The sequence below is a fragment of the Corapipo altera genome, unplaced genomic scaffold, assembly GCF_003945725.1.
Source record: "Corapipo altera isolate COAL_440 unplaced genomic scaffold, ASM394572v1 45, whole genome shotgun sequence".
Classification (NCBI taxonomy): domain Eukaryota; kingdom Metazoa; phylum Chordata; class Aves; order Passeriformes; family Pipridae; genus Corapipo; species Corapipo altera.
Window position 1 is genome coordinate 14,863,717 of NW_020884877.1, and position 11,273 is coordinate 14,874,989.

At 38.5% G+C, this 11,273-nt stretch overlaps 1 protein-coding gene across 1 annotated transcript; it reads right to left on the bottom strand.

Moving 5' to 3' along the window:
• Positions 1 to 277: 277 nt before the first annotated feature.
• KLHL41 (kelch like family member 41) lies at positions 278 to 9,198 on the bottom strand. The gene is made up of 6 exons (XM_027637004.1): positions 8,014 to 9,198; positions 5,249 to 5,406; positions 5,052 to 5,159; positions 4,004 to 4,189; positions 2,123 to 2,269; positions 278 to 1,296 (listed from the first exon to the last, which is right to left on the bottom strand). Exons 1-6 carry the CDS (start codon positions 9,121 to 9,123, stop codon positions 1,185 to 1,187), a joined length of 1,821 nt encoding a protein of 606 aa, XP_027492805.1. The 5' UTR covers positions 9,124 to 9,198; the 3' UTR covers positions 278 to 1,184.
• Positions 9,199 to 11,273: the final 2,075 nt, after the last annotated feature.

An 11,273-nucleotide genomic window follows, 5' to 3' on the forward strand; every position in this document is an offset into this window, starting at 1 on the left:
GTCATTTGATAATTGGAATTGCCATTCAGTCAGGTATGGTGGGCTTCTTTTCCAGTTTTCCTGCTACATCAGTTGTAATTAGATTTAGATTTATGAAATTCTTTAGATTATGACACCCTCTTTATTCAATGGAGAAATCCTTTGAGGAGATACTCTACTTGAAGAAAACTGAGTGCTCTGTTTTGGGCAAAGGCTGTACTAAGAAATCTGTGTCCTGTCAATATGGTAGTGATGATGAGCTGGTCTCTAAAAAAGACACCAACAAGTGATACTTTTATAATTTTAAAAACAAAGTTTAATTGTTAAAAGTTTTCAATGTCAAAATGCATCAACTCTTTATTAGATGAAAAAGTCCTCTCTGTCATAGGTATTTACTGATTATCAACTCTTCTTGGACTTTTTTATGAATGCTTGTTATCAGCCTCAGATCTCTGAGAAAAACTTCCATAAAATATTTGCTTTGGAAATAAATATAAAAGCATAAAAAAAGTCGAAAATCCTTGTTACTAGAAGCCTAAACATAGTAGGTGAAACATTAGAGCTATTAACCTTGTGAACTTCTCTCTCTTCCCTCAAGTCTGGCTACTAGTACAGTTTTGGCTGAGACTGGCATTTATTAGGCCACATAGCATTAAGCCCCTTTGTTTTTAACATGCATTTCAATTCCAGGCTAAATTATTTTTTTGAGGGCTGTGATGAAAATATTTCCAAGATATTGCTGAAGAATGCAGGATTTACATATGCTGCTGAAAGGGGAAATCCGGCTATACAAACCACCAGTTAGAATAAAACTAGCTACCTATTAGTTGTATTTAACAGTTAATTCATGGGCATTGTTTGGAGGGTAAGCCACCAATATCCTGGATTGCTGGAGTGCAAGGAAGTCTAACTGGTTTTATTTGCAATTTCACAGTGTGAAAAATGGAGTCCTTGCTGAAATCTTAATTTATTTTAATCAACGTTAATTAGAGCTCTTCAGGATTTTAAACACTGGCAAAAATTCCGTGGTTGCTGGTTAACTAGTAAATATCTTAAGATGTGGACAGACAAATGAACTGTTTAACGGTTCCCAGTATAATTAGCACGCTGTTATAAAACTGTACCATTTGGGGACATTTTCATGCAACAAAACCAGAAGAGCCTATTGAAACTCCCTCACCATATCATATCTTCCAGCATTTTGTTTACAGTTTTGATAACTTGAAGAGGTTTAAGCGTGTAGCCAGGCAGGAGGCTCCCGTAGCATATCGGATCTCCTTCAGTATGCCAATCCATTCCTTCTTTTCATCATCATACCTGCATTTAAAAAAATAAGGTTAGAAAATAGCTTCTTAGTTTCATGCTTCAGCACACATACATGAAAAGGAGGACAGTGCACCTGTTGCAAAGGCTTGTAGCAGCCATGTGCTAAAGGATGCCACAGAAGGCTGCTTTTGTCCTCTAGATCAGAACAGAAAGATGTTCTTGTTCCTGAGTTGTCCTTTTCCTGGTCCCTAAAGCTTGTTGCTGGCTCTGTCATGCTTTAATTACTTGTATAAAGCTTCCTCTTTGTCTTAAGTATCCCTTCTCAATTTCTTCAGATTCTTGCATATAAAGTTGTTTTTTGGGGGAATCCTTCCTACTGCCAATTAAAACTTCTCAATTTACATTAACAAGTGAAGAGTCTCAGCAGAGATATGATGTTTTATCACTGATACTGTGATTAGGTTAAAAAAAAATCTAGGAGATAGGGAATTCCAATTCTCTTGGAACAGTTACTCATTTGACTATTAAAACATCAGTATGTACAGGCCACTGTGTATACATGCTTTTCTGCATAAGAATATCATGAGAATGTTTTTATTGGCAAGGCTAAACCTGCCAAGTGATCTGGCAACTTACTCTTTTAAAGAAACTGAAGATCATGACTCATACTGGTCAAATGATTAGTAGGTGGAAGTAGTCATCTGATCCAAGTCTCATGTTTATTTGATACTTTCTGACAAACTTTTTTATCTGTCAACAAGTGCTTTACAACCTGTGCTATGGATCATTTTCAGAGTTAAACGGAAAAATAATGTTAACCTCCAGTGTCTACAAACCTCAGTTTCCACCAGGAAAGTGTGACTAAAATTAAACTTACTTCCATATGTCAGTGACTTCACTAGGTGCAAATTCTTTAGATTCAAGCTGAATCATTGCAAAGCCTCCAATAGCATACAAAGCTCCGCTTAAGGTGACTAAACTGATGGAACTTCTCTCTTGGGGAAATTCAGGCATAACCTCCCATCTAAAGATGAAAAGAAAAACTCAAGTTTAAACATGTGAGAAATATTGTAAACTGAATGCACTAAGATACTGTTCTGAGTGACACAAATTCAGGAACCAAGGCCACTTGAGTGAATGGTTTAGTAAAAGGAAAAAATTCTGAGATTTATTAGCAGTAAGTTTCAGTGTCTCCATCCCCACAGGGACTTCTGCAGGTCTTAAATGACACAATTACACTGTGATGACATCTTGTCCCAGAGACCACTTCTTACAGATTCCCTGGTGCCATCATCAGTAATATACTTCATACAGATGTATTGTTCCCCAGTTATTGTCATTTTCCCCTACAGTTTCCAAAATGCATATTCAAGTGGCATTGGCATAATAATTTGAGCTAAAAAAATAATCACTGGTGCTCATTAGTATAATTTCAATTTTTCTGCCAATTCACACCTATGAACATATGAAACACACAAACATCCCACTTCTGGATAATCTCAAAATTAAAATTAATAGGCCAATTTTTATTTCTTGCTTGTGTGACTTGACTGTAAGAACATAGAATAAACAAAGACAAAAATCTGCAGGTTTTTTAGACCATAAGCTACATATTTCTGAACAATGGAAGAGGAGAATGTGCCAGATATCATGGTAACAAATAACCTTCACTTTGCTTTCTATAGAAGAAGTAAAGTTAGAAGTTCCCTTATGGAATTACTTCTTGTATAATGCACGTTTTGTAATGTTAAATTTTAGAAGCAAGTCTCTTTGGGATAGCATACATTCAAGTTAATGCTTTTGTTATGAGGTTGAAGGCTGCAATGCCACATGTCAATGAAGACAGCACAGGCAAATGTGTTAATATAGAGCAGAAGTGCTTATTAAGATAAAGGTGCATTCAGGACCACTTACAAGTTTGAGCTGTCACAATAGAGTTTTACTGACACTATTTGAAATGAAAGTTTGTAAAGAAGGTGATAGGAAGGAAAAGTAATGAAAGTAACAAAAAAAAAGAAAATTAAGATTAGAAAGACATATGCAGAGTGTGTAAACGCCTAAAAAATCATAAACATTTGATGGATGCTGACTGCAAAAGATTCTGGCTGTGTAGAAGAGTATTGGAAAGTATATAGACCAAATAAGTGAGCTAATTTCAGGTATGACTTACTCTCTTGTCATTACTCTTTCTATATAGTATTTCAGAGCATGCACATACATTTGAAGTCTTCCTGGAGTTTTCATATTAAATAAGTATGTCAATAATCAGTGGTAAATGGCATTTGCTGTGCCAAGGTAAGTGAACAGCAAGACATCACAAGGCCAAGTACCTGAAGGACATTGAGCTGGTCCTCTTCAAGCACACAATTTCTCTTGCCAGGATTTCACATTTATTGCCAGTGCTATTTCAACTAGACTGCACCGCCCTTGTTCATTCTCCCACTTCTTCCCTATTATAGCACCACACCTGTTTATGTGTCGTGGGGTCAACTAAATTGGGAAAGTAATCAGACTTAAAAAAAAAAAAGAGGGTGGTGAGCATGTTTGCAATGTAGCAGTGCTGACAAATGCATGTGGGGCAGGAAAAATGGCCAGAGATGGGCTCTGTAAACTGCTGCTGTTGTTGCTGAAGATGTGACTGTAGACCAAATGTCTCAGTGGGAGTACATGTACCTGAACACCTTTGTGACTTACTTTGGAGCTCCTAAAGCTTCAATGATAAAACACTTCCTTAAAATAGCTTGAATATTGCACTCACTTATTGGTGGTCAGATCAAAAGCTTCAACAGATGCAGTAAGGCCTTCCTCAGTGACACCACCTGCAATGACAATCTTGCCCTTATGGATCGCCGTTCCAAACATTGAGCGAGGCACTTTCATTGGAGCCAGGTCTCTCCAGTCTCCTTTCTTGGGATTGTACACAAATAGTCTATTAGTGCATTTCCTGGAGAGGAAAAAGAAAACCTGTGATCATGTCTCATGAAATTTTGGCTTGTTCCAAGTGAGACCTAGTTGAGGTAGATTGTGTGGGTTTATGTATAACACCTCTTTCCTCTCGTGCAGATCCTTTCTTGTATCTAATCTGGGAATCCTTGCAATGTCTACAAAGCACTAATCACATCCATAGAACTAAATCAAATGTTAAATGCTGTTTATATTACACAGGACAGCAATTTCACTGTACATTAGAGGAGAAAGACAACATCCTTTCCCAGCATATTCAGTTCAGATGGATTTGTGGAGCAATATATGGGAAAGGTCATAAAGGAAAAATTATGCTGGTGTTTTGGCTGATTTGACAAATTTGTATCTTAAAAATCCCCTATGAAAACACTTAAAAATTACTACCACATGTTCAGCGTGGGTGAAAACTTTTATTTTCTTAATGTTATACCTATTAAGGTATAACAGGTATCACAGGTCAGAGAACTGGAAAACCTGAGACAGTAATTCCATGGCACCTAGGTATTTCTATCTGAGAGGAAAGAATACTTTCAGTGAGGATCCTCATAGCTTAGACACACTAACTACTATGTATCTGCAGTGTAAGTAAAATTTGCCTTGGAAATAAGTATGGTCATTAAAATAACAAGTTGGGATTACAATTAATATGGAATTTAACTTATCACAAACACAAAATCCTCCAAACCATAACGTCAGCCAGACATCAGCAACCCTCTGCCAGACTGTCAGCAACCTTAATCAAGAGATGCAAAAAAGGGAAATGCTGATTTCTGAGTGTGAGGACATACAATCTATTAAGGACCAAACAAATAATGTTATAAATTGTCATGAAAGAGACTCACTTATCATCAGTTTTTCCACCAAGACAATATATCAATCCATTGTTTGAGATAGTAGCATGGCCGTATACTTTGATGGGTAGTTTTTTGATCTCTCCCCATTTCATTGCCCTGGAACAAAAAGATCACTGTTAGGCTCTTTCAACTAATAATGGGCCATCAACATGTCCTCAGTGGGCATAACTAAATGTTAAACATACGTGGGGTCATAGCACAGTACTGAATCCAGCGACTCCTCCGTGCGAAGGTCCTTGCCTGCTATTACATAGATCTTGTCTTCGGACTCTCCCAGCCCGAAGAGACACCTGGCTGATGGCAGTGGAGGAAGGGCAACCCACTCACCAGCGATGCTGTCCAGCTGAAAGAGCATCCCAACAGGGAGGGTTAGGAAAGGCGAAGAGGAAAAATCCACACAATGAATGTTGTTGCACAGAATTTATCTAATTGCGCTCAGTGTCTCTTAACAGCAAATGTGCTTGCCTGAACAACCTGCCCTTCCCCCAGTGCAGCTAATGAATGATGACCCCTGCTTCATGGTGCTGAGATGTAGTGGCCAGTGTAGCAGCCAGTGCCACACAGCTCTCTTTGTGTCTGCTCACCTCATAGTTTCTTGGCCTCTTTATTAAGCTCTTCTTCCTTGTTTAAAGGTCCCTCACTCTCAGTTCCCTATCACATGTTGGAAAGTGGTTCTTCTTGCCCAAAGGAGCAGACACTCCTGCTGTTCCACACCTATAGGTTTAGCTGGTTGTGCTCATCTCTACAATGAGATGCCAGACGTGCTTACACAGTTTTTCAGGAAATATCATGTGGCAAATGGCACAGATGTTTCTTCTGCAATCCCTAGAGCAACAGAGGTGATGTTTCATTACAAATACCCTCAAGAGCTCACAAGATCTCTGAAGACACAATGAATAAAGGCTTCACTCAAGCAAAACAGGTAGGCAGTGCAGCTCCCTTGGAAATAATATTGATGTCATCCCTACTAAAGTACTCTCATGGCTTTCTTGATTCATATCCGATATGCTGAAAACATCTAAGGAAAAGCAGCAAGAGGACAGAAGAAAAAAAAAGACTATTTTCCTAGAACTGTGGTGTGCTTTTTTTTTTTATCTGCAAACTTACAATTGAACCTGAATGATCTCTAACATTCAAAAAGATTTGCTGACTTTAACTGCACGTAGATTTGCTTGATGCTGTACAGGAAGGCAGGGTAAGATGTGAGGTTGCAAAAGTGTAAAGGCATTTGACAGAAAGCCTGGGTTTAGCTCAGTGACATCCAGAAGTATGTTCCACAGTCAGGGTTTCCATGCTAAAATGCATCTCCCAAATCTGACAGACCACTGCTATTGGACAGAAAGTTTTATTGCAACAGTGAAATGTAGTTCATGGACATGGATTTCCCCAGCAGCTGGATGTGGCTGTGGTAACGGAGGAGATATTCCCCTCACAGATCACGGCTCGCTTAGTGCATCACTCTTGAAGATGACATCTCTACTGCTGACAGGCCATCAACTAATCACACATTTTCGAGCCAGTGGCAGCCTTGTTTTCTCCTGGGTTGTGAGCTACCAATTACAACACTTTACTGCTGGAGAAAGGAAGATCAGCAAGTAAAAATTGTTTTGGCACATTAGTATTTTAGAGAGATCAACAGCCACATGAGTAATGCAGACAAGTATTTTAACTAAAGAGAACAGCAGCAGCAAGCTGCTTAAAGCAGCAAGCTTAAAGATGACAAGCAAACGAAGAGGATTTCAGGAAATGGATGTCAACATATAAAGTAGGGTTTTGAAAACTTCATTGATTTTTAGTATCAGTCTTGAGATTTAGTTTTTCAGAGGCCCCTTTCTAGTAGCCTGAAACTTCGACTATTCAGTTCTGGGCTATAAATACATTCTGACATCAACATATAATTTATATTAGAAGAATATTTCTGTAACTAGTTTTGCACTTCAGTGATTAGTGTTTTATACCTACATAAGGAAATGAAAGAGTGTTAAACCCTCCCCAGCAAACTATGATTTCCCTTTCATTGATATAACAAATGTCTGAAAGCAACTATTTCATTGTGTGTGAAATCACAGTGAGCCATGCTCCTCTAAGCAATATTTGCATTTTTTTCATATCTGAAGGCTTTAAAATGCTATCACTGCTTATTACTGTGCTTGATTTCATATTGAAACAGGACTTTTACTCTTTTAGGCCAATGTACCTAAGGATGGGACACATGGCCAGCAGCATATTGCAGAATTCCTCATAAAATAGTTCAAATATCCCCCAAAACATGTAGTTAAAACCACAACAGACTTAGTTTATGGTGTAAGAATGCCAAATTGTATATTTATATTTATATTTATACAGATTTACAAAGATATAAAATTGAAACTCAGTTGAAACATGATATTTACTGTACTGACACTGACAGTTTGCCAAGAAAAAAGCCTTCTGTCTCTAAATTAAGTATTTGGAATGCCCTTAGGCTTTCAAATGTAGACATGACAAAAGGACTTCTGCTGCTTTAGTGACAGAAGCTGCACTTAAAATACACACATTACTGCTGTCATACAAGTATTTCAGATGCAGAAAAGAAAGACATCTCATTAGATCTAAATCAGCTAAAGCACTCCAAATTTCATGGAAGTTAACAAAAATACACAAAAGATATTTTACAAAAATATTACTAGACTTATATTTAGGCATCTGTACCATGAAAAATCTGGGTCTTAAACAGTGAAAGCCAGTGCTTAGATAGAATATATTAATCCTTTTAATATTTGAGATGTCACCAGGGCTTGATCTTGAAAAAGAAGATGCAAGTCCCTTGGTTTTGTTTCTCTGAGACAGGAATAGCTCTCTCTAGATACTTGTCTCCATCACCATACAAAGAGACTAGACAGCTCACTTGGAGAGACTCAGAATAGTTTTCAGTAACCTGTTATTGCAACAATAATTATAAAGCTTGTACCTGAAAGAAATATGACTGGAAAGGCTGATCCTTGTTCTCCTCTTCCACATATAGTCCTCCAACAATGTAGACCTGATTTTGTTTGGTGACTATACTGGAATGATTTCTGGGAATCTGCTCTGCCAGGGCTGCAAGGTAGCATTCATTTTCAAGAGGATCATAAGCTACTGCAGCAGTGTCATTAACCAGAAGAATTAGGTCTTTGACAAACATGCCATGCCTGGGAAGGTCATTTAGGTAGCCAGGCAGTAAATCTTCATCTCCTACATCACCATTCACTTCCCCTTTGGTTGACTTGTCTGTGCTTTTGCTAGAGTCAGGCAGTTTTCCAGCAAAAGCATCCTTAATGATTTTTACTTTTTTCTGAAGGTCTGAGTTGCTTTTAATTATATCATCCTTCTCAACCTGTTCTTTGAAATATTTTTCTGGCATAAGACGAAAACGTATGCAGTCAAAAATTTCCCCCAGGCTCTTTACTCTGTTCTCCTTGTCTGTTCGGACCCATCTCATTACTGCCTCAAATACCAGTTCTTCCTTCTCTACATTTAAGCTGTCAGGTGAAATAATCGAGATAAGTTCGTGTGGGGCAAGCTGCATGAAGTCCTCTTCTTTGCAGATCTGCACAAAATGATCTGAAACAAAATCACGGGCAGAAAAGGCAAGTCTTGGGCAATCAAGCAGAACACCTAATCGGAGGATGGCCAGGCAGTTACCAACAGCAAGCCTCTTCTGAAGGTAGGAGACGCACACAGTGAACACAGAAGGGATCTGAAAGCGGCTGGCCAAAGCAAAAATATCTTGTACGTTAGAATCGTTAAGATCAATACTTGCTGAATAAAGGTATTTGACAATCATATCCAGGATGTTGGGGTCAACGTTATCTAGAACTACCTCCTTCTTTTTCTCTTCACTTTGCTCAGATAAGAAATACTCACGAAAATAAGGGCTACATGCCGACAGAATCAATCTGTGGCAAGGCAGGCTTCTGTCACCAGCTTTTAGAGAGCAATCTATAAACTTTTTCTCTTCGAGAAGTTCCTTGAGGCCATCTTGAAGGAGGGTGGATTGGTAAAGTCTGAGCTCTTCAGTGAGTTCCCTTTGGGAATCCATTTCACAGACACTTAGGAAAGGGGAGGGAGTAGAAAGCTTTAGCTGTTGCCTGCCCAAAGGTCTGTCTGTAAAAAAGGCAGACCAATGTGCTTTTTGCCCTGCCTGAAGCCTCTGCAACTTAATCTCAGTAGCTAAATATAGGTACATACCCTTACGGGTCGGAATTTAGGATGGATGGTTTGGAAAAACAGAGCTGCTCTTGCAGCTGTCAAAGACTGAAAGAAGCAACTGTTGCTCTTAGTCACTATGGTCAGGTTTTGCCATCATTCTCCACATTGAATCAATAAGATTATGTGCAATGTAATAAATTATTTGACATGAGTAAGGACAGCAGAATCTGACCCTCAGTGATACAGCTATGAGCAAGACTGTACATATACAAGTTACTAAATATTCTGAAATAGAAATATTATTAATCAAGTTGTCAGTTTTAACTACTGTTCACTTCTTCAGAGTTGCTTAATCTGTGTCATTGCTGCAGTCATAAAGATACTAAAATACTCCAGAACTTATAATGAATTGCCTATGCTCTAAGATTATTTTTTACCATAACAATATCTCATATTCAATTTTTTCAGATATTGATAATAGGACCCTGAAATTAATTATGAGCTCCTTCTTAATACCCATTTGGTTGTATTTATTTGTAAACCAAACACTATTGTTTAAACATAAAATATATGTTATTCAGGTAAAGTTCTGCTTTTCAAAATAATTCAAATTGAAGTCTCCACCCATATGGTAAAATGTTCTTTGAATGTAATGGAAATAGGATCAAAATACAACTATTTGAATATAAGATCTACAACAAGGTATAGCATTATCAGAGTTTATTGAAATAATGACTGCTTTGTAATATAGGTAGTATTCCATTAAAATACATACCTTGAAAGATTTTCTACAAACACAACAATTACATTCACACCACAGTTACTTTACTGTAACAGTCAGCTGCTAAAACAACAGCTGAGAGGAGAGCTCATTTGACTTTTTCCATTTATAGCAAACAGCGCAAAGGTCTTATCTCACTAGAAAACGTAACAGCTGTGTCTTCCTTTAAACTATAAATGACTCATTTCTCTATAACACATAACATCATAAAAGGTCTAATGACAGACACAGAAGCTATTCGTTTGTGCATTTTTTTCTAGATCATTCTTTAAAAAAGTGATTTAGCAAAAACAAACACAAACAACAACTGTATGAGGATATCTGGATTACAATTAAGTACTGGAATGATATGTGCTGAACATTTAGGAAAATTATGAGACATGAAAGCCTTTACTTAAAACAGTATTGCTTTTTCTTAAAGCTATCAGTAACACAGCACCGCTGCAATGACACAGCCAACAAGCCTAGATACAAAATGTTCAGTGTATGATGATATTTCTATGTTGCACAACACTAAACAAGCTATGGAAATTTGATTTAGACATAATTTTTATGGGAAAGTACAGCACTCTATATAAATACCCAAATACCTGAAATACAGCATCAAACTGCACACCTTGCACTGCCCTGTCTGAAAGGGTGTCTCCACGGACAGAGGAAGGGGAGGCTTCCTTTTCTGATGTAGTTCTGGGTAGAATGGCAAACAGTGGCTGTCCTGGCAGCCAATCGTAGGGCAGTTTGTAAACACAGGGGCCATGAAATTGTAAAAAAAATGGTGGCTACTGGCCATAAAACGGTGGCTGAAACACCATGGAGGACTGTGCTGTCAGGGAAGGGGAGAAACAGGATGGGATGGCTGGTCCTGCCAACCACAATCCTGAAAACACCTGGAGTTACCAGTGTGTCAAATTCCGCAGCCAGCCAGTCAGAAAGCAGTCTAAAAACATGGCACATGGCATTTTACATCCTGGCAGCTGGAATACAATGGCAGCTGCCATGCCCGCAGTGGGGAAGGGCTCCAGGTGCTGACAGCCTGACAGAGAGGGACTCCCCAGGTGACAGGGGACAGGGCTCCGGGGCTGGTGGAGCAGGTGGGGCCTTGCAGGGGACAGCACTTCTGCAGCTGCGGGGCTCCACCCCTCGTGCCAGAGGGAGCTTGTCCTCCCCTCCCGACACTGACAGAGACAATGGATAAATGCAAAGCTGTTACATAAACAAGGTTTTTGAATAATCTTTCTTTTACTATATATCATAATATA

What these genes read in the sequence shown, in the direction of transcription:
- KLHL41 (XM_027637004.1), bottom strand. Translation starts at nt 9,123, where the DNA reads ATGGATTCCCAAAGGGAACTCACTGAAGAGCTCAGACTTTACCAATCC. An exon ending in TCCAGTCATATTTCTTTCAG is followed by an intron (nt 5,407 to 8,013) that starts GTACAAGCTTTA and finishes ATGCTCTTTCAG; the next exon opens with CTGGACAGCATCGCTGGTGA. An exon ending in GTACTGTGCTATGACCCCAC is followed by an intron (nt 5,160 to 5,248) that starts GTATGTTTAACA and finishes TTTTTGTTCCAG; the next exon opens with GGCAATGAAATGGGGAGAGA.